The sequence below is a fragment of the Pungitius pungitius genome, chromosome 17 (assembly GCF_949316345.1).
Source record: "Pungitius pungitius chromosome 17, fPunPun2.1, whole genome shotgun sequence".
Lineage (NCBI taxonomy): Eukaryota > Metazoa > Chordata > Actinopteri > Perciformes > Gasterosteidae > Pungitius > Pungitius pungitius.
The window spans coordinates 15,485,073-15,511,562 of record NC_084916.1 but is presented as its reverse complement, the minus strand read 5'-3'; the positions used below and the strand labels follow the sequence as shown (position 1 = coordinate 15,511,562).

Sequence of the window (26,490 nt, the reverse complement as noted above, 5' to 3'; positions counted from 1 at the left end):
GCGGGAGCGATTCAGCAGTCCCCCTCCACGCCGCACGTTGTCTTGTCCTTCCCCGTTTTACCCGTTCTGTCCCCAAAAATCCGACCGCTGGCCTGGGCAAAAGAGCGCACCCTCTTTCCTTTGCGTCCGCCTCCGTCAGTTCCCTCCACCCGTCCAGACCTCTAATAGCAGGGTAGGCTAAACGAGTGAGAAACAGGCCAGGGTTACCCCAGCGACCCCAAACGCAGCGGGGGAGGAGCGGATAGGGGGGGTAAAGAGAGAGAGAGAGAGAGAGAGAGAGAGAGAAAAGACGGCTTGTTATTGGAGCCAAGAGCTCGTTTGTCCGGGGCTTTTGATGCCACACGACGTCATTCTGACAAGCCGTGATGAGACCGAACTGAGGTCAGTAAATGCAAATCTCGTGTTACGGTGATAGAAGCAGGAAAACCGTTTTTCTTTTTTTAAAAGTTTTCCACTCTCCCTTCTGTTGGGTCAGTGCAACGCAGAGTGTCGGTTTGTTCTCAGCAGTTCACTGTCAAAAGCAAGGCCTTGTCCCGATGTGCACGGACACGCCATGTGGAGGCTGTTGCAAGATTACATTTCTGCCTGTGGAATGAAATTGATTACTGAAGGTTCCCACGAACTCAATTCAATAGCAAGTGCCGCATGTGGACCAAACTGCCAGGGACGAAATGCACGGTTCCTCGGCGCAAAGCCCGCTTCAGCACATCTGTCAAGGTCCAAAGACATTAACATGATTACGCAACAGCACCGCCGCTCCCTCCCCCTTCCTCCTCTCGGAACCCACTTGTCAGTGGCCCGGTCAGACCAGTGGCTGAGGAGGCCAACAGATGGACAGATGGCTTTATCCCTCCAACCCCCCCCCCCCCTCCAAAACCAGGAAGTGACCGGGAAGCTTAAGCAGAACGGCGCCCTCACAGCGCCGCGCAGACAGGAGCAATGGATCCAAGAAAGCCCCGGGCCCCGGAGCAACCCGCCAACTCACTGCCCTCCTTTGTTTTAAAAGCCTGACACACCTGAGGGGGTTTTAGAATAAAGCGACTGAAAGCCGATAAAGTGTGCCCCATTTTAAATGAGAAAGACTGTAAAATATTAAAACTTCCCACTGAAGCACAGGAGAGTAATAATGTCTGACATGAAAGTGTCCCCTCAAAATGTCACATTAGCAGCAAACAATATATTGAGAAGCAGATATGATCTTATAGGCGGGAACTGTCATTAGAACCTTTTGGACCGTCAATCCTACATAAGTAAACACAACGGGAAGAACGAGTGCACCCGAGGAAAGAAAGGTCAATAATCTAACAAAGGAATAATCAATAATAGAGGAGCGACTGGAGGTCTAAAATCCAAATAACAAAATAATAAGTCAGGGGGGGGGGGGGGAGGGAGGGGGGGGAGAGACAGAGCTACAGACCGTCCATCTCAACTCCTCCTGGGGAGCCTGCTGGAGAGACCTAGTGACAGAGGTGCAAGACACTGGCAGCCAATCACAGGCCAGGAAACCCGGTGTGTGATGGGGGAGAGGGAGGAATGGAGACGGAGAGAGCCGGGGCGACGTGAGAAATGACTGACAATGACCTGTCTGTGTCACTGAAACACTGAAACATTAATCTTGTGCGTGTCTTCATATTTCTACCGTAATGGGGAAAAAAAACTCATCAACGATCCACACAAAAACTATCCACAGTGAAGGGTTGGATCAGTGCGTGTTGTGTTTTTGGATTTGTGCGTGTTGGTTTTACCTGCAATCTCGCTCGATACGTCTCCTTTGGGCTCTTTAGGGAGGGAGCCATCTGTAGGACACACACACACAATTTTTATTACCAACAAAGAAGTAGAGCCGATTTAACCAAAAAACGGAGCGGCGGAGTGAAGAGAACACACAACAAACCAGTTATGACATTTTAGCTTTTCAACAGGCGTGAAATCGGTTGCCTGACTTTAAGTATCATCGGGCCAAAATACGGGTATTTTACATCTAAATGACTCGACACTCACACCACCGCTGTGGTGCTTCGAGCTAAATGCTAATATCTGCATGCCAGCATGGTGTTGGGAAGCAGCCATGTGGGTTTCATTGTGTGTTCTACTTTAGTAATGCAAGTGATCTCATTGTTTTTATGTCAGTACGACAGCTATGAGGTAATTCCAGTAATACCAACTAAGGTATGAATTTTTCACGTATCGGTCATACCGGTGTTGCGCTGAAGCTGCAACGGTCGCAGCTCCTTGTCGTGTGTTGAGATTGAGTCATGGTTATAACGACAATGAATAACCTTGAACAAACATTCTTTAACAGGGTAAAACACAACAGCTTGTGACACATAAACAACTTGTAACACTAATAATTGTAAAAAGTATAAAAATGACCCCGCCGAACTGCATGCTGGGTACAGCTCACAGCAAGAAGTAACTCTGTTGCTACATGAATATATACCGAGATACCGTCAGAATATTTCTTAATTTTGTGATATGGATTTTTGGCCACACCGTGCAGCCCCAATACCAAGCATATTATGGTCATTTGATAAGAACATTTTCCCGGATTTCTGTGACACAACTTTTGAACAAGACTTCATATTTACAAAGGCTGCATTTGTACAACTTCATTGTTAAAATGCCAAAACGTGCATGACTTCCGCGCTACAGGGATAGAATTTGTCCGGCTTAACAGGCTGAGCGATAAAAATGTCATTAATTAGTTAATAATTAGTTAGCGAGTATTATAATCACTATCACACCACATCATCATTAACCAATCTGGAAGAAGAAAAATTCTGGTGTGCTGATTTTATGACATAAACAGTCCAGGGATCATCAAAGTTCTTATTTTACATCCTGGGGGGGGGGGGGGCATAAATGTCTATACCAAATGTCTTGGCAACCCATCAATCAATGGTTGTAGCATTTCACTCCGAACCACAAACCATCACACACTGTCGACATCGCTGTCAGTGCTGTTGTGGCTTTTAAAGAGAAGAGGCTGTACAGACCGAATGGCTTTACAGCTAAAATGGAAGCTTTGGAGGACAAAGAGAACTCTCATGGGTTTGTTCTGCATTATAGAAAAAGTCATCGGAGACATCTGAAGCAAACCAACAAAAGTTATTTTTTCAGAAACATGAGCATACTCAATTCCCCTGGCGTGAGAAAAGTGAGCTGCCGCCCGTCTCCATCGACCATTATTACACCAACCACCCATCTGCTCCATGTCCTCCCAACACTGGACCATGTCTACCAGACATCTCGTGACCACGAGGCCCTGCTCGTCTCCCGGCCCGACACCGACAGTCGGCCCATTGATCCGGGCCACTAGCCCGGATGCGTGACTCTGCATCGGGGGGTCATGTGGCGCCGGCGTGTAAACGATGACACAGTGACACCGCATTCTGACTCAGGCTCGACTCCTCCGCCTTTAGCCTCACAGGCGGCGAGTAGATGGGGGTTCGACCCCGACAGTATTTAACAACACGGAGAGTGTTAAAGTGTAGAATGCAGAACACTACTGCGATGACACGGTCGATTCTGGTCGTGTGATGAGGGATTACGTGCTTCCTTTGGGGAAACAGATTTCGGGCCGTTTCCTTCCTCTTAACACAAAATATCCCGTCACACGCCTTAAGTGCGCCGAGACACAGGTCGACGCACACGGTCAAAGTGAAACACGACATTCCAGACGCTAACACAGAGCCTCGGTTGTGACCGATTTAGCGTCCTCCACATGCCAGCAAGTCAGATCAAGAGCGTCCCCGCACACTCTTCGGAGAGATTGCATTCCTGTTGTTGAAGTCCTCCACCATTAACGCTGAACCACGATCGTAAGCCAGTTATTATTCAACCAGGTGCAAGGAACTGAAATAATTATTTCTAGTTTCAGCAACATTGCAACTAACCTGTTCCTTAGTTTTCAGTTGGATCTCGCTCACATTAGATGTATAGATGGGATAAAATCCTTTTAATTAAAAAGAAATAGCACCATATGCATTCAATCTGGCTTTAATTTACTTCAATTGACAATTTAAACCTATTTTAAGCCCATGTTTAATACTCAGACTGAATTCCACAACAGAGGAAATATCCTGTCTTCCACCTCAATGGACTCACCAGCCTGTCTCAACACAATCTCTATGGTTTCGCTAGAAAAACTGGTTTTAAACCAATAATAAAAAAGGTGCTTAGCAGAACCAATCGAAAGTCTTTAGGGCGGGGCTTCAGGCTGAGGCAGTGACACAAGGAAGGGCGGGGCTTACCTGGTGGATTATTAAACAGAGGCTCCGAATTAAGACCTGTTCTGCCCTGCTCAAAACTCAACTCTAGCAGAGGTGTGTGTGTGTGTGTGTGGGCCGGGCCGGGCCCTGTGAGGTAGTATGTAACAGACCATGACCTTTGCCCTTCATGACCTCGCTCTTCAGGGAGAGGAAGTTAGTTCTGTTCTGTGACATCTTGCGTTCCTTAATAGCCGCTTGTGTGATAATAGTAATCACCCGCTATGTTTTAGGGATATTAAGTTGGTGGCAACATAAAGCAGCACCTAACATATAAAACTACACCCTACACAAACCTGTCAGCAACGTCGCTGCAGGGTCCTGTGTTCCTGAGCCAAAGCTCACGCACACATAGTACACGGCACTAAGGTCTGAGGGATTTTAATCCAAAGCTTTGTACCTGAGAGACAACTAAACAGAGAAGGAATGGAACGGAGGAGCCAGGAAGGAAATAGAAAGACCAAAACACCCACATACTCCACATATTTGCAATGCCAAAGATGTCCACTTCTCCCGCAGTGTGCAGCGCTTTAACAGCGGTGGTCTACAGCAGCGGGCCCCTCCCCGTCCCCGTCCCATCACAATCTAAACACGAGGCGCCGGGGCAGAGCTGGGAGTCAAAAAAGGACACAACACACGTTGCAAAGACAGATCGACAGCTTTGAGGGGAGGCTTTTCCTCTGAGATGTGGCCTGTTGAAGCAGTGTTAATGCAACACACACACATACACACACACACACACAGAGAGAGAGCTACAACCATAGTAGGTTAAGCCAAGCGCTGAAACGCCAGCCAAGCTATCTGGAATGAGTTAACAGATCGGACACACATCTAACGGCTGCGGCGGATATGAAAAAGCAAACAGATGCAACAGTCCCATAAAACTTCCAAAGCGCCCCCCCCCCCACCCCCTCCACCCCCTCCATCCCCCAACCCGCGGTCACACCGAAACATGTAAACGCTATACGGAGATACAGTAAACTCGCCTCGACCTCAGCCCTGTTGAACACTGGCCAGACTGTATCCTCAAACCACGGCTCCCTCTCGTCCTGACATGGCGCTTCTGTCTCTGAGCCCACGTCAACGCGAGACCACCCTCTCCGAGGGGCCCCCGCCTCTCCCCTCTTGTCGGGCGGGAACACTCATCGGTTGACTCATGAGCACGGAAGGAAACCCCCCCCCCCCCCCCTTTCATTTACACATACCTATTGTCCGGCTCACTCCGACTCAAACGAGGAGCGAGGCACAAAAACAATGAGTAATAGCCTGCGGTCAAAGGCGACTTGGGAGAGGTAGATAGTGCTGGGTGTGGGAGGGGGGGGGGTTTAGCATTTAAATGTCATGGGGCCATGGGGGCACCTAAGAGACGGCTCATCTGGTTCTGGTATCGGACCGCAGGTGCTGAGATAGTGATAGTGGGAATGTGTGTGTGATGTCCACTCATGGAGCTGATGGGGGGTATATAGAGCAGTGTAGTAGGTGATCGGATGGTCACAACCTCTGAAAAATGTGGGATGCGTGAGTGCACCGAGGATCGCGGTTCTAACGTTTTGATATGGTTCGGAGTAAACTGTTCCATGTGAGGCCTCTCTCTCTCTCTGTGTGTGTGTGTGTGTGTGTGTGTGTGTGTGTGTCTTTGCGCGACACATCCTGGCAGAGAGAACAAAAAGATCAAAAGTGTGGCTGCGTATTACTTGTGTAGGTGGTCATAACTCTCGCTGTCTCAAATGCAATAAAACCCTCAAAAGTAAGGGAGGATTTACCAGCAGAACATAAATCTCCGGAGATAGTAACGCTAGCGATGCCATCGTTAATGAGAGTAGTCTAATTAATGAAAGCTAACCGCTTAGCTGATTGTTTAGCTGCGACTGTATCTAAAAGATTTTGGAAGTTTACGTATTGATGCTAAAGAAAGACTGTTGACTGAAAAACTGTTTTTCAAAAAGAACCGATAAGAGCAAAATATCTAAGTTCCCCATCGCTATTAACCATTATATATAATGCTAACTGGCCATTTTAATATGGACACTAATGGGTGCATTTCCACCATGCGTGACCAATCACAGAAGGCAGCATTTTGGTTCCCGGTTACTTTATGAACGATTGGTGCAACTTTAACGTGTAACCACGAGTGGATTCATTTAAGTCAACTACCTTGCAATGATGAAATCAAACACATCACTATGTGTGCACCCAAGTACTTTCTACCAGGAAATGCACAGCTGGTTGTTGTTAGATAACGCATCACAAATCCATAACCAACAATGAAAATATGAAATGGTGCGTTTACACGTCTCCACCCAGCCATGTTGTTTTGTGCTCTGCACCCGGGATCCCAGGTTCAGAGGAGTGTCCCTGTCGAATTGTGCAGCAGTGATGACAAAGCTCAGGATTTAGAGCTATAAACGCTCTCTGAAGGACCTCCACGGCGCGCAGCCTTTTGCTTAATGCCACACAAAGCCCCCCCCCCCCCCCCCCCGCCCCCCCCGCCCCAGCCCCCCTCCCCGCCTCCCCGACTGGGGTGTTTACAGCGGGTCATTTCCCTCGGTGACCGGGGCGGGAGGGACGGTGGGTGAAAAGCGGCCGGTGGAGGGCAGCGAAAGAGAAAGTGAGCGTGAAGGGAAGGGCAGCGGTGAGCTGGCAGTTTTGAATGCACCGGAGACACAAAGAAAACGGAGCACAATGGTCTTTCAGGACTCGTCCTAGATTGGTCGGTTCCCTCGCTCTCTCTCTCTCGCTCCTCTCAAAATAGGAGCACAGTGCAGTCTTGCAAAAATCTTTCACGCTGATCCGAATCAATTGCAAGCTGATGCAATCGTTGTACTGACCCGACACATCTACACCTCTCGCTTTTTAAAAAAGGTCTCTCCCTCTGACATTGGGTTTCTCTCCACCACCTGCGCTAAATAGACTCCCCCTCGATTCTTCCCCCTCTCTCGTTCCAGCTTGTTTCCGGGGGAGACAGAGGTAAGAAGCAGGGGGGGGGGGGGGGGGGGGAAACGTCCCAGAGCTCACGCCAATTAGTTGTCACGGCAGAGAAATTAGCGAGAGGGAAAAGTGGGACAAGCTCCTTTTTAGAAATGCAGAGGTGTGTGTGTGTGTGTGTGTGTGTACGTGTGCGTACTGTGTGTGTACTGAATCATGTTATTCATTGCCCACAACTTAAGATTATTAACTCTTGTCCCACATCAAAAAAATATTACTAACGAAAGTTAACACCACGGAGAGACGCGGTGGAAGCGGGTCGTCCCCATTCGCGCCCATCGGCTGACCTTTGGTCTCATCTCGTCCGTATCGTGTGTGTCCGTTTGTGTGAGCGATAAAGCCTCACTGATTGTTAACCTGGTTTATTGAGCCCCCCCCTCCCCCCACCCCCCGTCCCCAGTCCCCTTTCAGCGCTGGAAAAAAAAAAAAAAACATCCACTAACACTCTCTAACATCTGGATTTTGTCTTTGGTGAGAAACGCTGGGATCAGAATTCGATCCCGGGGACAAAAGGCTGGCTGTGTGATGCGTGCTGAAGTGCACATGCAATAAATTATAAATCGGCACAGACTTAGACAAAACACACAATTTCATTCCACAACCATCCTTCCCTCTTGTTTGAAAGTTTGAAATAAAAAAAAGCAGAGCAAAGAAATCTTTCATTGATTATCAAACCTCTGTTTCACCTCAAAGGGCTTTGGTGAAAATAGGTTCAACCTTGGGTTACCGTGGTGACCGACTACTAACCCAGGCTTGTTTGATGGACATGAAAGCAGGATGTAAAATGCAGCTCGCACACAAAAAGTCTACTTATTTTCTTATTGTGTTTGGATTGATGATTAACTTTAAGTGCGCAAAGGTACCAAAATATGCCAACCAGCTCAATGGAAGTCCCATAAAGTTTGTTCAAAAGGGGCATGATATGATGGCCGAGTCTCACTGAACCCCCAAATGCTCCAAAAGGCTGTGACCTGTGTGTGTGTGTGTGTTATATGTAAAAATCCTCTCTCTTTTGCGCTCTACCTCAACGCCTACAAATATAAACACAGCCGAGGAGATTACATCAGCATGTGTAATCCAATAAACTCTCACTCGTAACCTGCCCCTGATGTCGTTAGAGCTGACAACTACACACCTTCACTCACTCTCAGACGCAACATTCATGTTCCCATTTGAGTGAATCTGACCTCCGGGTAAAGTGAAGGTCAGTCGCTCTGTCCCTCGAGTCCACGCTGACATCACCCACCATGACAGTCCCTAAAAACGTGCATTTGTATCCCCCATTTCTCCCAGGCATCGATGAATGGAGGCATTCCTGATGCCTGCGGGTCTGCGTTCCAGGTGGGTTCATTGCATTTTAAGACGTCGTGATATCTCCTCCTTTAAACGCTGTCTGATGGGTTGTTTCAGGACACTTTTACCGCTTGACTATGAGAAATGCACCTCTGGCCTCACCGCACTACATCAATTCAACAACTTTAGAAAGAATATGATGAAAAGTATGCGGGGGAAGTCCAAACTGTGGACACACAAATATAACGTAATGCCAAAGTAAACCTGGCCCGGATGACCGGTCCTCACGAGCCTGTGAAATGATACGCAGATCACCAACAAAGGCGTTAAGCAAAATAAAGCAGCTCTGCATCAAGTTTACCACAGAAATTGTCTAACAAAATATTTTCCAAGAAAAGTCCTGCATGGCGTAGCATTTAAAAGTGCCATCATCAATACCTTCATGCTACAGAGGATTGGGAGTGGCTGTGTTTGAGCTGGATTACAGGTGGTGTTAAATCCACAGAAAACGATCACCTGACCGCCGCTCTCCTCGTCTCCACGGAGCATTAAGCATCTTCAGTATTTCTGTCATGGATGCCAGAACCACAGGCACTAGGAGTGAACGTGACTTCAGGCTCGGGTCAGAAACGAATGTCCACGATGCCACTTGTGTGAAAGGGGAAATGATTTAAATAGGTGCTGCCTCGTTTCCCCTATGCTCGGTGTGAGAATGGCGCCGTTGGTCGAGGTCTGAGAGCAGGACGGGTTCCAAAAATGACGCCAAGCTTTACGAATGGGCGGTTTCTGTCGTTTTGAATCAAGCGCGTCCTACGGGCTTCGTGCACCAATCCGGATCTTGCTGTGTCACTCTTCTCATTGAACCGAGAGACACCGGCAACTCGGTGTTTGAATGCTAATGATTAACAACAACTTTGATCGCACTGCCGCGGCCTTCAACAGATGATAACTCGAACAAGAGAAGGAACACGATCCTCCCACTCGCACTGACCTCAGGGGATTTTTTTGGCGGTCGGGGCTTAACTCGGCTAGCGGTAATCTGCCTTTAAAAATTAATGCAACTGCACCTGTTACTACGGATGAGAAAGATTATGTGTTGACACAACTACTCATGGGAAATGAGAGCAGTTTGAATTATTTATTCTTCACCAACCTGCCAATGATTTCAGCATATTTCTGCTGGTATGACAGAAGTTCTGAAAGTGGCCGAGGCTGCGCTGCTCATCTTGTTACCATGTGTTTGTGCTTTGTTTGATGGATGAATGCCTTTCGAACTAAAACACCACATTTTAATGCCACAATAAAGGGGACAGCTCTGGTAGTGTTTTCATCCTCGTGCTTTAGCTTAATCTCCAGCTCCTTTTTCCAAAAGCTTTTTACCCAGCCACCCATTTGCCCTTGATTGAAGTTGCCTGGCTATATAAAAGGCTAAAAAAAACCATCATAACTATCATCTTTCCCTCCGTCTGGCTTCCATTTAATGTATTCACTCTTCTCTATTGCACAAAAGTACAGTTGCATAGATGTGTGTGTGTGTGTGTGTGAGGTGCCCGATATGCTGCAGCCGAGCATGTGTGTGTGTATGTGTGCGGGCGCAAGTACAAATGTCGCTCGCTGTGGGTGTAAATGTAGTATGCCGTGACCCTAACAATACAAAGACAGGGAGAAGACGAGGTGGAGGAGACAGCGGGAAACAGGCGAATCAGAGGAAGCGCTCGTGTGGGTAAACGTGAAAGGGAAATTCAGGCCCGACGGCGGCTGCCTGGCACAGAGCTACTCGCACGGCGCTCCACATGACGCCCGATTGTCGACAACAGTCACCCTGATTACTCAGCCCGAGAATTTGTCTTTCTGATGCACCGATTACTGAGCGCGGGAACCTTTTATGCAAGTGAATTCTGCTCGTCTGTTGCCAAAAAAAGAAATGAGGATTTATCGATGGAGGTCCTCTCGGTACCCGCCTGATAACTAAAACGCCTGAGCCAATAGCACTTTGCAGTATTAGATCGATGAATCCTCGTATATCTCTCAGTCGAATATATCTGGGTGTATCCAAAAATTGTGGACAATCGCGAAAGCAGAACTGCTCGATACATTTTTAGAGATTAAAGTAATTTGACTTTTCAGGTTCTCCAGCAATTCATACCTCAATTCCTCCGAATTTTGAGACTATTTACATCGCAACACATATATAGTTACATGGCCTCCCGCATAGATATTTAGCAGCCAAGTCCAAATTCAAAATCATTAAACTTCTGGGGTCTAGAAGATTTGGTGTGATTTACTGTTAAAGGGTACTGCTCTGATTTGTACTGCAGCTATCTTCTCGGAATCTGAGGGGACAGAAACAAACAAGAACGGATGACGCGATCGAGTGCCGTCAAGTTGCACTGTGGGAAATGTTGCATCCTGTGTTTTGGGGGTGTGGTTTATACTAAACGCTGAAAGTCAGGATGTAGAACCAGCTGTTTCTCTGTGATTACAAGTTCTGAACAACCTGTCACAGTAAACAAGCAAAAAAAAACAAAAAAAAACAAATCTGTTGGCAAGAAAGGAAAAAAAGTGACAACACGCCCAACCTTCAGACGTTTTGTATGCAATGATTTAAGATGCACCACTGTAGTTTACTTCCATCCCAGGAGCATGGGAAGAGGAGAGAAATCTGCTTTGTACAGCATCCGGCTTCCGCCTCGGCTCTGTTTGACTTGCCGGCTTTAAGCCTGGAGGAAACCTTAAATGAGGGACCTCAATCAGTCTCCATCTCCTGGATCAATATCCATTAGCCTCTGAGTGTGTGTGTGTGTGTGTCTCATCCTGGGTGAATGGGCCTGAGTCATAAATGTAAGCTCTGGATCAGATTTCCCCCCCCACTGCTCGCCTGTATCACTACCCTTTCCTGCACAAACGCACGTACACACCGATGCTCATTCAAACGCACGGACAGACCGACCTTGTGAACGAACGGCGTGTTGCAGCCTCTAAATGTTCATTCATGAAGGCCCGGCAGTGTGTCCTTTTCAAACAAGTGCCCGACAAGTAACAACGGTATGAAATCAACACTAAATCTGCCTCTTAGTCACCGCTGGAGTCAAAGATATGTTTAGTGTGGAAAAAAACCTGGTGATTGACAACGTGCCACAACAAAACTCCCCGTCTCAGAGCTCTGAGGCCTCGGTATTATTTCCTGTCTGGAAGACAGGGGAGAGAGACGGAGGGAAGCGCTATTTAAAAAGATATTTTTTTTTATTAGATGTCATTTTGCATTAGGCCCAACAATGAGGCCCAACACGACGCAACAAGAATGAAAGAGTTGGCTAATGAACACACAGACAGCAGACAGGGAGTAGGGGAGAAAACAAAGGGGGGGGACATGGTAAAGAAAAGGAGACCAAATACATATGGCTGGAAAAAGAGGAGAATGGAGCTGGGGAGGACGGAGGGCGGGGGGGGGGCATTGCCTGTGGCGAGACACTCAAACCTGTGCATGTCAAAACAAGATTCACAGATATACAAGGGGAAAAGTTTCTCACGTGACACTCGCGCCCTCCATCCAGCTTGTGGTGGGGAACCATCGGTTAACCTTCTACACTCGGGCCTTTTAGTGGGGGGGGGGGGGGTCTTGTCAATCGCTGTCCGTATTGCACTCAGTGGCATAGGCACGCTACTGATGCCAGACTCGCTCGGAGGAGTAGAACATCACTGAATCGACTTCCATATCTTTCAAACAGACAAATTAGTTAACAAAGTTGACAAAAATGTGGATCCAAAAAAACCATCCACACGGTTAGGCGAGTGTCGTACTTAGGGTAAGAAGCGTGTTGTGCTTCGAGTGAATTGAGGCACGACATCCATCTCTGCCCATCGCTATGGCGATCAAGAGGATGTGTCACACACAGATTGGCCTGGCGCTTATTTGACAATTATTGTTCAAATATTCATATGATTTATTTGCCGGCGGCAGATATTAGCATGAAATGTTCATTCATGATCCTTCATGTGCTTTTGTTAAAAAGAGACAAAGATGTGTTTTTGGCCGTAGCCCCACTAACACGACAGAAATGTATGTGCAACGGCAAATCATTATTTATGTCAATGATTCTCTTAAACGGAGATTTATAGTATATTTTTTGGTTAAAAAAACAACTATTCTAAACTTGCAATCCAAGACTTCTGCAGATGGCCTTGTAGTTATAAGAAACACAGCATATCTAAACATTTTAATTACAACTAATTAGCAACAGATTTGATTAAAAATGAGACCGAATGGCTGCAGCTGTTCTCCATCAACAAAACATACAAAGTGTGTTTGTAAGTGAGTTACAACCCTGAAAAGGAAGCCATCGAATCAGCTCAATAAAAATACTGAACGTCCCTCTTGGGCTTATTATCTTGCTAAACACAAAACCACAGGAGCCAGAGGCTGAATGTCAATACTCTGCTTTCTCCCCCTTGTTTACACCCCTCCAACTGAACAAAACATCACTTCCACCACAAAGGTCCTACACATGACAGCGCCTAAGACAAGACAGTGATTTGGGACATGAACAGTACACGCAGTGCACCACCATTCTCCGTTTGTCATTTTATCTAATATGCCACAATTTCCTGTTTTAGAATGGCTTACAGATATTTCACTGCTAGGGAACAACCACCACCGTTCATACGCTACACTTTTAAAAAAAATATATATAATAGATTTAAACGGTAAGCTAGACGGGAGTTAGATGATGACACTGGCAGAAATGACATCAGGCACTTGATCTAATTTACTACTCGCAGTCACTGAACACGGCTAGAGGGTTATCTGGCACATTCATCCATGAGCTCATGAACGGGCATTCACCCCATGGATCCCCGTTACATTCAACTGTATCCCAGGAAACTTCAATTACAACATATAACGTTATATTGTCAATCTTTGCACGGACGGTCTCGATTGTTATACTGAATCGGGGCACAGAAACGAATAGAAAATATGACATCCGTACATACGTGTTCATTATGCACATACAGCTGGCTGGATTAACAAGACATTTTTAAGACCCTCTGAATCTCTGCTCGGACCCCTGGAATTCACATTTTATGAGCCATTGTTGCAGCCCAGGAAATGTCTGTAGGCCTCTGTCAGGACTTCACGTAGCAGTCCTTACTGGTTAATTAGCCTACTGGGCTAATGTTAGCAATCTGTGCATGCGAGTGTGCGACATGTAACGATGTGCAAAAGCAAGATTCCACGTGTAAAATCAGTGTCCACCCCATTCTGCGGGCTAATCACAAACAGCAAACCGGGTTATTGATAAAAGGCAGCCTTTTGGCCTTGATAGCTATGTTGCACGGCTAGCTTAGCCTGCACAGTGCACACCCAGGCTATGTGTGCCACGCCATGTATTGTTTACATAGCTGCCACGGTCGCGCTATTTTGACAGCACAGAACGTAAAGCAAAAAGAATAATAAGCTAACGGGAAAAAAGAATTCAAGACTTTGTCTGTGTTTGTAATTCACACACAAATAAGTTGTTTAGACAGACGCGAGCTTGGGCAACTGGCAGGCTAGCGACGCTAAACTAGCTAGCATTTCTTAGCTAACCAGGACAGGATCCACCAAAGCCAATTCAGTATTCACTAGCCAGCAGGCTAACACTCGAAGCTAATGTTGGGACTATTTGTTGAAACGCCAGTGCATTATCGGACAGACCGTGACCTGCTTCTTCTTTTGATCCAAGTAAAGCCCAGTCTCTCCCCTTTATTTAAACAAAGGTCAATCATCCATACAATCTTAGTTGTCTATTTCTTTCATAAACAGTTGCGCTGATTCCAAATCTTTAGGCTTTAGGTGGAGCGACAAACATACATTTGCCATGTTTTCTCCAAACGTTTAACGTTACTGGGTCAAACTTACACCTCACACCATCAGGACAACAAGAAGCGAGTGTTTCGGTAGCGCCGTGAAGCAGTAACAAAAAAAAACCCATAGAAATGTATTTTGGAGAAAAGTAAAGCAAAAGCTACCATGTTGTGACAAATATAGCGGAGTGTCCGACGATGGAACTCGGGCTAATAGCGACTTAGCTAACGTTGCCTGGCTACACAGTCCGGTTGGGCTATCCGACCGTTTACTTGGTGAAACGCATTATTAACGTTGAATAAACCATGTTTAGATATGTCCGTGACTGTATTCGGCTTTTCTAATTGTTGTACACATTGTTTATAACAACACCTATGTCGCCCGTGAGCTGAAGACCTCCCTATCATTCAATGTAAACGCGCCCCCCCCCCCCCCTCCAAAAAAAAAAAAAAAAAAAACAGTCAACACATTCGGGAACAATGTCTGGACCTAAAGGGGAGCAGCTCTCCGCGGCGCCCGGCCCCACCTCTCCCGGCTCATTATTCGGCTTACCGCTTTTGAAGAACGCCGTTATGTCGCCAGCGTCCTTCGTCGTCTCCTCCGCTCCTTCCCCGGAGCTCATGGCTGCCACAACCCGAACCCGGGAGCTCAGCTACTCCCAAGTAGATCCCCCCCCGAAAAAAACGACAAGAAGGTGGCAGGAAAACACTTCCGTCCCGACGAAAACGTCGCTGAAGACCCACGGACGGCTACGGTGACTCGTGGACGCTAGCGGAGCCATCTGCGGACATCCATCTTGGGGGGGTGGAGGGGGGGGGGTAACGTAACTGGAACCGATCAGCCGGGGGCACCGGGTTCCTCCTCGGAGTGGAGCCGAGGGGAGCGTAACCGTAGCGCGGAGGAGACGTAGGGGGGCGGGAGTGGGAGGGGGGTGGGGGGTGGAGGTGTAGTAGCGGGAGGGGCCGGGTCACCGCTCGGTGGATCTCCGTCAGCTTTCGGAAACGAGCAGACGTCGGGTCACCGAGAAACGTGTGTGACAGCGGTCATGTGCAGAAAAACCCACACACATGGACGAGAATAAGTCGCCTGCAGGGTGTCAGTTGTGATGATTGTGTTACACACCGTTTGGGGGGCAGACACACAATTTTTAGTGTATTTCAACAGACTGTGATTCATGTGGCTTACTGAAATCTCGTTGCTCGTTACTCATGCTTCAGGGAGAGACTCCTAAAGTACAATCCAGATAGAAAAAGGTCAGCCGCTTCTGTCATGGGCCTCTTCTCTCTGCCTTCGGTCACCTGGGCTGTGTCGCTGGTGCCATCTGCTGGTTCACGATGGGACTGATGCGTCTGCTTAGGTAAAAAAAAAAACTTCCAAAAACTGTTTGAATGTCAGATGAGATGTTATTGAATTCCACTCTTATTATAAAAGATGTCATCTTGTTGATGAACAGTCAGGATTGGGCTCACGCTGCATTCACGCGCTGCACTTTAATGAGGGTTGGACTAAATATTAGATTAAATTGTCAGTGTAACACAAAATAATAAATTGGAATAAAGTTGTATTAACATGCCCGTAAAATAACTTCCATTAATTGAATTGTCAAGTAAATGTTTTCTTGGGACATTATCCACAGTAAGCTGCAATGCCTCTGGAAATGAAACGCTGGGTTTTAATGCTAATCAATTCAGATTGTGTAAAAGGAAGAATGAGTCATATTTCAGATTGAAAGCAATTACACCATTTTTTTTGTCTGATCATCATTCTTACTGTTTTTTGTTATTGTTGTTGCATATTTGCACATGTGAGGTAATTATTCATATGGCTTTTCTTTCCCTCGTGGTGGTGGCTCATGTGTTTCCTGTCATGTCCAGCAGGTGGGAGGCTGATACCAGTGATGGACTGGCTGTCCTCCTCAGAGGGACAATCGCAGTGGTGTTTGGTCGTGAATAAATGAGATGAATGTCTTCGGCCCATGGGCGAGGTTCTCCTCTCAATGTATTAGCGTTTAGTAGTTTTTTGACCCATTGAATATTCGGGGCCTGTCATCACCTTGATGAAGTTTATTGGTCAAATTGGTTCCTTTTCACAATAATGTCTTGCTCCTTAATATTGTCCTCTTTAATGACACCTGTTGAAAAGTTATAATCTTAATATCATGTTGTCCGGGTCAGCTGGTTCGGTTGTGTTCACGGATCTTTGAACGAGCGATCCTCATTACGTGGGTTTTGTATATTTGTTTCATATCACAGATGTAAACTAAAATTTGTGCAAAATGCGGCATGCTTACATTTTGTGTTTCTGTAGCTACTGATAAACAGGCTCTGTCGCCGTCAGATAAACAAGTAGAGTTGAAGCTGCTCGGCTTTATTCTAATGAAAACGTCTAGCTCTGAAAATATTCAGTTCTATAAAGAATGTTATGAAGAAGACATTTAATTCCACTTCAATGAAACATTGTCTGAGGCAGCGGAAGAAGATATATTTGGATGAGAAAGAGGGTCCGTAGCATTGCTTCCATTACTTTAATAACGCCGCATCGTTGAAAAACTTCAGGTGGTTTCATCACCGCAGTGATTCCAGATCGCAATATTTCCCTCTGAAATGTCAGCAGTAATTACTCCTGTGCTCCGAGACCACCTCTGAAATGAATGAAAGCAGGTGGGCATCGTGTCACATCTCCCTCACTCTGTCTGTGTCTCTCTCTCTCTCTATCACATCCCTTCTGATCCCGTCACTGATGTTGAAAAACCTCTTGAACTACTGAAGCAGTTTCATCAACATCTCTGCTTCTTTGCACTCTTTTGTGGCTCTTTCTGTGTGTGTTTGTGTGTGTGTGTTTTCGGATCTGGCACAGTGAGTGGTCTCCTCTCCGCGGCCACCTCTTGCCGCTGTCTCATAAGTACGTAGAAGGGTAGAACAATAACAGCAGGTGGGACTTGCTGACACACACACACACACACATACACACAAGAATATCATTTGCGTACCCTAAGAGGTCAAGTGGGACCCCTTGTGAACAAAGTTCCTCTATGTCATAAACACACACTCACTCACGTTGTGAAGTGATGGATTCAAATGTTTTTTGGTGTTTTACGAAATAAAACTATTACACAATTATTTCCCTTTTTTATTTATCTCATGATCTTATTTTTATCAAAAGACACAGTCCAAAATATAATTGAAATCACCAGAGAAATTGATGAGAAGACCGTACTATACCCTTGTGTCTTGTTGTTAGATATGAAGCTACAATCAGAAACGGATTATTTTGATCACACAGAAAAAAGGTTCTGCACATAACTCCTAATAGAAGGGACTTTCAGACTGGTAAACTTTTCTTCCATTGTACCAAGCTACGGTAACAGTAAGTTGTTATATTTAAAATTCACCCATCTAGGAAGAAAGTAAATGAGAACATTTTCTAAAATGTAAAACTGTCAAATTCAAGGATCCCCGCAACATTATTGATTGAAAGTTCTGGTTATACAGAAGTTGTTTTGGAGCTACTTTCTCAATTTACTAGAAATAACCTCAGGTGCACCATCGGTATCTTTCCATTCTGCAGAGGCACTGGCGTGTTAGCCCATTTATAGTTTATCTAAATCCTGAGGAAATGGGACTTTTCATCAGCCATAACTGAATTACATATTCCACACTGCTAGATATTCCATCAAGTCTAATAAAATGTATTCTGCTGGGGGAGTTAAGTACTTTACATGCTGCGAAAGAACCAGACTCGATACAAAAGCATGGCGTTTAATGGCCTTTACCCAGCAGGTTCTGTGAGAAACATTTGAAGGACCTTGAATGGGCAAAGGTTAGAAGCATAAAGGACTTTATTTAAGTCCATTGTCGACTCTCAACGATTCCAAACTGTATTGGCTAACAGAGAATGACATGGAAACATATTATAAAACTGAAATGGTTGGGTCAGGTCAAGAACTTTGGTCATACGTCCATACCTGTAGATACATCTGCTTAAATAGCTGTACACCTCCTAATGCCAGATTGTCTTTATATTAAGTAATATATACTTTTGGTGTAAGGCAATTGGTTTATGAACATATAAAATGAAAAAATGATCTTACAAAGTGAAAAAAATAGTAGCTTCATATATAAGTGATGGTGAAAGGGAAGTTAGTGCAACAATTGACTCAATGATACTTTGTGAACTTCCCTTTCCTGCAATGAAAGGGAAGTTTCCCATTAGGTCCGTGGCGTTCAGATAAACCCGTTTTAATTAGATTATTCTCAGAAAAATCTCCTACAGAAATGTTATCAGAGGATACAACATCTTTCATAGCTTTATAACGACGTAAACATATAGCATACAAATAACAACTTAGTTTCACGAAGTTCACATTTAACACTTTAAAAGTCTAAACTCCAGATTTAAAAAAAGAGCACGTGAAGGCAGCACGTCAAAGTCAGTCTCCTAGCAACCACAGACAACGGCGTCGTCAAGCTGAGGATTCCGGTTTCTGAGTTTTTCTTTTACTTTTCGCGAGGAGTTTCAAGCCGAACACGATGGACGCTTCGCTCGAGGCTCAAACCAAACCGCTTTCCACCTTGTCCGCGTTCAGTTACATCCCGCCGCGACGGAAGGACCCCAAACACATGTCGTACTTCAACACAAAACCAACGGTAATGTGGCCCGCGTGCTAACCTCACTGCTAGCGCTTAGCTAGCCATTTATTTTTTAGATTTTGTGCTTGTTCATTTTTAAATATTTAGAAAAAAAGTTTTGCCTAACAGGGATCATAACAAATTTTCTGTTGAGCTAACTTTAATTTATATATACGGATCTTGGGAAGGGTAGATATCTCAAATCACTGTTACGTCACTTTAACAATTTCAGTTATACGATCAATCAAACAATAGGTACAAACAGCTCCAATAAAAAAACAAATTTCAAATGTAACAACAAAAAGTCGGCGTATTTTTTTTCTCACGTATTACGGCAGTGTTTTGGTCTGAAAACTGCCAACCAAATTTACAGTTTCAGCAATCGATAGCTAATGCCTTGTTGCGTGGTTGCCTGGCAACCACTTTTAAAAGTTGGTGCCGAGCACTGATCAGGGGATGCTCTCTATACGTTTACCTTCCATGATAAATCCACAGAACCTACAGAATAATATCAATATGTAACCCATTAACAACTTCTCTTCGCTTGCATTAGAACCCAGACAAGAATAACTAATCTTGGTGCTTTATTAGGAAATATAATGAAGTAAAAAATATTAAGATAATAATATAATTATTATATAATTTGTTGCACTGTTTTTTTTTTATTATCGGTGCTTTCGGTTTCATCACCACCTCCTGCTCTTCCTGCAAAGTGGCACAACCCCCTCCTCCTCCTCGACCTCCATCCCTCTGTCTATAGGTCCCAGAGGTCTCCACGTACGACCGAGTGTTCCACCAGGCGGAAGGTTACGATATGAGACTGCACCGAGACGATAGGAGACACTTCAAGGGAAGAGGACTGGACATAAACGAGGAGGTAATGGACACAATTTAGTTGTTATTTTAGTTCCTAAACATCTCATTTAAAGTCTCACAGCTTTCGGATGAGGTCAAACTTGAGTTAAATGAATCCGACAAGTGTGTTTAGAGGAGCCTCAGCAAGATATTAGACTTTGTGGGAAATATAGAAGTTTCTATATATATTTGCTTATTTGGTTTGTCAAGAAATCATGGATCTGCCATTATATGAATAAATAGATTATTTGGTCATTCAAACTCGGTCCTGGGTTTTATAACCACCGTTATTGCTGCAAAATAATTCTTCATCATAGCTGAAGTTTATTATGAATTGGTTTCACTCTCATATTATTTATTTTATTACAGTAATGGTTACAATTTGTAAGGAAAAAAATCTAATTTATAATCTTAAAAAAATATGCTAAATAGCACTGAATAGTTATCTTAATAGCATACAATAAAACATTTCTATATATAGAAAATGAAAAATCTGCTATATTTTGCAATTGGGAATATAGCAGAAATAGAAACTGTAAGACATGATGTTAAACCACTTCTTAGGTGAAGTTTTAAACTCGTAAATTACAGTTCAGCAATGACGTACGGGAACATCGCCTCATAGCACTGACCACCTACACACTTGGCACACAAACCGGCATTTACTCAGCTCATAACACTCCTGGTGTTTCCCGAAGCTTGTTAATGCAAACAGAAAATTGGCAATATGGCTTTTGGAATGTTTTCATGAAAATGTGAGCTTGTCACAGATGGCAAGACATTCAGATTTGACAGCAGTCTATGTAAGAGTACGTGAAGGCAAGGGTTGGTCCTCGGCCCCGTCCTCTTCGTAATTTGCATGCTCCCCCTCGGTCGTGTCATCAGTAAACATGGAAAAATGTCCTCCCACTGTTATGCTGACGACACACAGATCTACATCGAGACTCCCCCGAGTCCTTCTGCAGCCACATGTCACGTCTCACCTTATCCCTGCCTTATCCACGCCCATCGATGCCTTTTCCTCCTCGCTTTGGGGAGGTAAAGGCATCGAAAGGCAACAACTGGGCCGGGCCAATATGCCAAAAGTCAAGGCTTCAAAACCGCGGGCCACAAAAACATCTGGTAACTACCGTGACCTGTGCTTTCCTTTCCGTCACACACACGCACTGCTGAGCTTTTAATTACAGCGAGTCGAGTGGCTGGCTCCCGTGCACTCGTGACAGATCCCGCTAAATTACTTACTGTCTGTTCTGCAGATGGTTAGTCCGACCTGCCGGAAGTCAGAGAGGCCCACTGTTGAAGAACGTGGGGAAAATGATCAAACTGAGGCTCTCTGGGTCAAACTGAGCAACACGCGCATCCGTTTTTATAGGCCATTAAGGCTAAATAGCTTCATTTGTTTAAGCCATTTTTGCTTCAGCCAATATCGCATCTTATTGGCAATAAAGAGGCAAAGTGAAGGGTTAGGTGGAGTGATAACCATCTTCCCACCTCAGTGCAAGTGTGTCCTCTTCAACTGCACTGATTATGGCTTCATAAAAATCATGCCTTATTACGCCGGTATCCAGAATTTTTACCAGTGAAATGCATCAGAACAGAAGCGAGGTCAGTGAATTCATAGAAATACACCACCTGAAGCTGTTCAGTGAACCAACACCAACACCTCTTAGTTTTCCGGGGGCGGAAAATGAATAATTGCGGCAACTGTATGAGCACGTTTACTGATTTTTAACTGCACATTTACCCGGCTCCCATTTCAGCACTAAAAATATTAAAGGCAGATTTGCAATTTAAACCAAAGTGATATTGGACATAAATATATGTGGGACTTTTTAAAATTGTAATTCAAAAGGCAAAGCAAGCATGCTGTGGCATTTTAATGGCTTTATTGATCACAAGCCCTCCCTCCCCTCCCACCCCCCTTAATTTAACTGTTTTGAATATTTATCCCATCTCTCTCAACCACAGGAGAAGTCAAGAGCTGTACCGGTGTGCTCCTCTGCAGAACACGGCCGGCGTCCCGTTCCCGCGCTGTGGCAAACAGGCCGGCAGTATGCACGCGTGGCTCACATAAACGCAGAATTCTTCAGGAAAAACGGCATCCTCTGGAATGTGGAAGAAGGATTCGGATCAGTGGCCCCCGACTTGAAAGCATGAGGCGTTTGATCTTAATAATAAACCAGTGTTATAGTTTATACTAGATTAACGTTTTGTTAATGGGTCCATTCGAACATTTCAACCAGCATTTGATTAGGTTTATGTGATCTACTGTCTATCGTATGGTGATTATAAGCAAGGAAAAATGCTAGTTTAGGGAAAATGTGATCCGTCAAACAAATGACTGAAAATACAAAGACGTGACCTTTTCCAGGTAGCCCATGCTGGACATTCTAGTTTGAGGCTGAAATCACTCCATCACTATGAGCCTAATTTAAAGTTCAGATGGTGCAGGCACACCATAAATTCCCAAAAATGTATTCCAGTTATTGCATTTTGCTTTTGCACACGATATCAAAGATCAGACTACGTTTTCCAATTTCTGACTCCACTCTAATAGCTGCTTGTATTAAGAGACCGAATGTTCTCGCTGACAGGAATAATGTGATTTCTAAAACAGACAGGATTTCTCTTTTGAGAAAACCTTTCACTACCGAAGCAGGGGATAAGATTAACTCTCAGAGACTAGACAAGAAATTGCTTCAACCAGACCCACAATCATTCCCATGCCTACAGCATCCCACCTTAAATTGCATTTCCACCAGATTTTCTCTCATGCTTTCGGTCCTTTCTTCATAAATACAGTTCCTTTGAGCATCACCAACCTCTTTGATTTGCAAGTTCTTGGATTTTTTTCCACAATTAATCCTGAACCCACATGACTGAGACCAACCTCCTACACAATAGGAGCACAGACAGCTCTCATTTTCTTCTGCCTTTGTACTGTGGCAGAAATAGACTATTTATTCTTGGAAATGAGTACAGTATTTGAATCTGTTTGGTGTTAGAACTGCAGTGTTTATTTAAGAGGATTGGGAGCTAATACAGAAGGTGTCGGTTTCAAAAGGAGGAAGAGTAGAGGAAAAAAAGGCTAAAATGTAAATGTTGCTTAAATTGGCGCGTGGTCATGAAAGCCTTAATAAAAGAATGGTTTCACACCTCAATCAGCAGATTGAGAGATTTCTGCACAGCCCTGTAATACATTCAGCTCATTGCATGATCACAGTGGGTTTCACCTGCACAGCCTTTGATCATTACTCCATGTCGGCAAAACAAATCATTGTATGCTTCATATTTGAGAAAAGAAAAGAAAATCTATAGTAATCATGGGAAAAATGTGCACAAATAGTGACATTTGGTATGTGTATGCTAGTGGGTGTATTGGTGAATGTGATAGTTACAAATGGTCATGTATTTAAGGAATAGTTTGACATTTTGAGGAATTCTTTTTATGGTGGAGCCGATGACTCTCACATCTGGCCATGGAATGTGAAGATGTAGATGGCAGCAAATTGGCTTCGTTTAGCATAAAGGCAGGACACTGTTAGCCTGGTTCTGTTTTTAAGAAAATCTGCTAAGCAGCACTTGAAACACTTCATAACATGTTATCTAATGTTAGTTCAATCTGTACAAAAACAAAGAATAAACAAAGAGAAGGAAATATGCCGCTTTCAGGCTAGCTATTTGTGCTAAGCTAAGCTAAGCTAAACAGCTCTTGGCATAACGCGTTCTGGCTACGGATGAAGTTGCCAAAATAAAGCACTTGCATTGTGAGCACATCCTGTGATTGTCTAGCAAGCAGAAAAAAAAGCATACAAAGACAGAGGACGTCGATTTATGTACAAATGTTTAATGAATACCAAAAGGATAGCAGTGGACAGTTACACGCATTTCTGTTTGTTCGGTTCCAGATGGAATTATAAAAAAATTAAATAGGAAAAAAAAAGTCTACTTTCTTCTTGAATCTGGAGTCCAACGTGTCTTCAGTGGGACACAAACGCAGCACCGAAGCGATAAATACAATTCACAGGTTTTTGGCAAACTACTCTTTGTTGGCGTCAACTGCTCTAAAAGACAAGAAACTACTGTAACATCCATCTGAAACAAAACGGTGCCAACCAGGCAAAGGTATATATCCTATATTATATACATACATTTATGCGTGTATGTATATATATATATATATATATATATATATTAACACGGCTCAGGTATAAGGCTTTGAATCACTGCAAAACACTGGAATGGGTCAGTAGCTGGAGAGCTGCACTCATGAGGCATCCCTCTCTTGGGTCAGGCACTCCTTTAGACGGTGAAGAGGCAAAAGGTCCTGGTCGCGCTCGAGGTGTGGAACCCACCCAGCGCCGAAGGCCCTGCGGCGGCGTTGCCGAGGGCAGAACCCGGTGTTCTGCCGCGCTGCTGGTAATGGGGTTTTAGTTTTTTGTTGTTGTTGTTGTTGTTGCGGAGCGCGACGGGTCGCGTTGTGGAGTCTGTGCGGTCACTTGCGGGTCCCCTTCAGGGCATCACGGCCCCCTGCGACAGAGACCGGGTCATCTCCGTGTGAACAAAGTAGGTCTTCAGCTCTCCTTTGCCCTTCACGTTGATGATGCCGCGGCAGGAACACATGTAGCCCAGCGTGGACAGGATGCGACTCGTCTCCTCCGTCACCTGAGCGCAGAGGGGGAGGGAGGGAGAGAGAGAGAGAGAGAGACAGGACTGGATGAGGGCGTTCCCGAGCCTCGCCAGATGACACGCGCCCAAATTTTTGCGAGACTTCCCACCTGTATTTTCCCCAGGAGCCCCGTGGTCTCCATCCTACTGGCCACGTTCACACTGTTTCCCCAGATGTCATACTGAGGTTTCTGGGCCCCGATGACTCCCGCTATCACCGGCCCGTGGTTTATACCTATCAACAAACACCCCCCCCCCAACAAAAAAAAAATGCAAATTCTTCTTTCAGAGAGAAAAGTAACGCCTGAGAAGATCGCGTTCTCACCGATTCTGAGTCTGAATTCGTTGAAGGAGTGTTTGTTGATGACGTCGAGCTTCCCCACCAGCGCGAAGGCGAACTCCACCATGGTGCCGATGTGCATGTACTGTCTGTCGTGTTCCTGGGGGGGGATTGCAAAGAGGGGGAGGCGACGCGTGAAAGCTGCTAAATGATCTGTCATTGTCACATTAACAGAAATAACTGTCGATGCGATGAGTGTCAAATGATTGATCGCTGCAGTGAGTGCTTTTGTAACGTGCGGGATAATAGACAACGAGTCGGATCATCAACTAATTTAAGACCCTTAATGAAAAGCTTAAGTGAAACATGGCTTTTTAGAATTATGAAGATAAAAGCAAAAATCTAACCGGTGTTTCCATTCCCAGTACATTTTTTTTTTTTATATAAACCTGATTTAGCATTAATGAGCTAGTCAGCTCCATCTAATACATTTGCCTATGACTCCTGACATTTTAGCCTGGAATGAGAAAACCTGCTTCTGTGTGCAATTAACAGCTAAAAATACGACAAAACTCAAAAACCCAACACTTAAATCTGCCACTGTTTCCTATGGAAAGCTCGACAGGCATAGCAACAGTAACTAGGGGGGGGGGGGGTGAACTTTTAGCGCACAACTTTTTGGGTTCAAATCTCATTTCTTTCCACTGACTGCACTGATGCTTGTAAATGGAGGAACTGGTGAATCACTGACTCTTGATTGGTGATGTGTAACGCGTATTAAGTGCAACCCACACAAATATATTCACACGGCAATAAAAAAGGCCCTGAGGCTGAAGCTTCTTCCAGCTTTGTGACAGTAAATCAAAAACTAGTTCATTGAACAGATTTGTATCGAATATCGTGCTCGAATGTTTGGAGGAAACCCGCAAAACACTCTGCACTCAACGTGCCTTTCACGCTGTGTCACGCTTTCACTGTCAAAGTTCTTCTGGGATGTGTGTGTGTGTGTGTGTGTGTAGAAGCGTGCCTGTGTGCACTCTGGTCCCGGCGTCACGTTGAGCCCAGTTGCAGCCATGTAGGTGCTACCGATGGTCTTGATCTTCTCCACCCCGCTGAACTTGGGTTTGGACAGCAGCTGGAGACACAAGAAGGAGGTACGGGACGTGGCGCCAAACGCTGCGAGGAGCGGGATGAAGATCGGCGCAGGGGCGAGGGTTTACCTCATCAAAGTCGGCTATGATCTCGTTGAGGAGACGCAGGCACTCCAGCCCTTCCTTATTGACGTCGGACTCGGTGTAGAACTCCTTGAAGTCTGGGATGGAGGCGAACATCACGCACACCGACTCGTACGACTGATGATAGAGGTCCTGGGGACGAGCGAGAGGGAGACCTCAGCTAGACGCGCCTTGTATTGATCGAGCGCCGACGGGAGTTAAAGGCAAACAGTGTTTCAGAAAGAGAAAGATCTGTGAGCTCTTTAAATAGATCAAATAAAACTGTAATCATCTCAGAGGGTCACCGGAAGCTGCGAAATGCTAACAGCGTTGCTTTGAAGGAGGGACGGGAGTAAGAACGCAGTAGTAGGGAGAACCCAACCCAACATGGACAGAACTGGATCCAGTTAAGATTTAAGTGGAAGGAGACCCAGTTACAGCAGTAAGGAGGAGG

At 45.1% G+C, this 26,490-nt stretch overlaps 3 protein-coding genes across 7 annotated transcripts in view; 1 reads left to right on the top strand and 2 right to left on the bottom strand.

Annotated features, from left to right (window-relative positions):
* Positions 1-15,189, bottom strand: part of trioa (trio Rho guanine nucleotide exchange factor a) — a 53,032-nt gene extending 37,843 nt beyond the window's left edge. For 3 of the 4 annotated variants that reach the window (XM_037474686.2, XM_037474687.2, XM_037474688.2), the window contains exons 1-2: positions 14,944-15,188; positions 1,746-1,796 (exon numbers count right to left, since the gene is read on the bottom strand). In XM_037474686.2, coding sequence (XP_037330583.2) covers positions 1,746-1,796; positions 14,944-15,013 — 121 coding nt within the window. In that variant the 5' untranslated portion in view covers positions 15,014-15,188. Of the gene's footprint in view, positions 1-1,745; positions 1,797-14,943 lie in introns of all 4 variants that reach the window. The other variant, XM_037474689.2, reaches the window with a different exon arrangement.
* A 3,616-nt stretch (positions 15,190-18,805) lies between these two features.
* Positions 18,806-22,076, top strand: cfap90 (cilia and flagella associated protein 90). The gene is made up of 3 exons (XM_037474729.2): positions 18,806-19,037; positions 19,780-19,896; positions 21,843-22,076. Exons 1-3 carry the CDS (start codon positions 18,921-18,923, stop codon positions 22,029-22,031), a joined length of 423 nt encoding a protein of 140 aa, XP_037330626.2. The 5' UTR covers positions 18,806-18,920; the 3' UTR covers positions 22,032-22,076.
* Positions 22,077-23,145: 1,069 nt separating this feature from the next.
* LOC119219461 (adenylate cyclase type 2-like) overlaps positions 23,146-26,490 on the bottom strand; it is a 31,662-nt gene continuing 28,317 nt past the window's right edge. For both annotated transcript variants that reach the window (XM_037474693.2, XM_037474694.2), the window contains exons 21-25: positions 26,043-26,189; positions 25,850-25,957; positions 24,868-24,982; positions 24,653-24,777; positions 23,146-24,539 (exon numbers count right to left, since the gene is read on the bottom strand). In XM_037474693.2, coding sequence (XP_037330590.2) covers positions 24,387-24,539; positions 24,653-24,777; positions 24,868-24,982; positions 25,850-25,957; positions 26,043-26,189 — 648 coding nt within the window. In that variant the 3' untranslated portion in view covers positions 23,146-24,386. The remainder of the gene's footprint in view (positions 24,540-24,652; positions 24,778-24,867; positions 24,983-25,849; positions 25,958-26,042; positions 26,190-26,490) is intronic.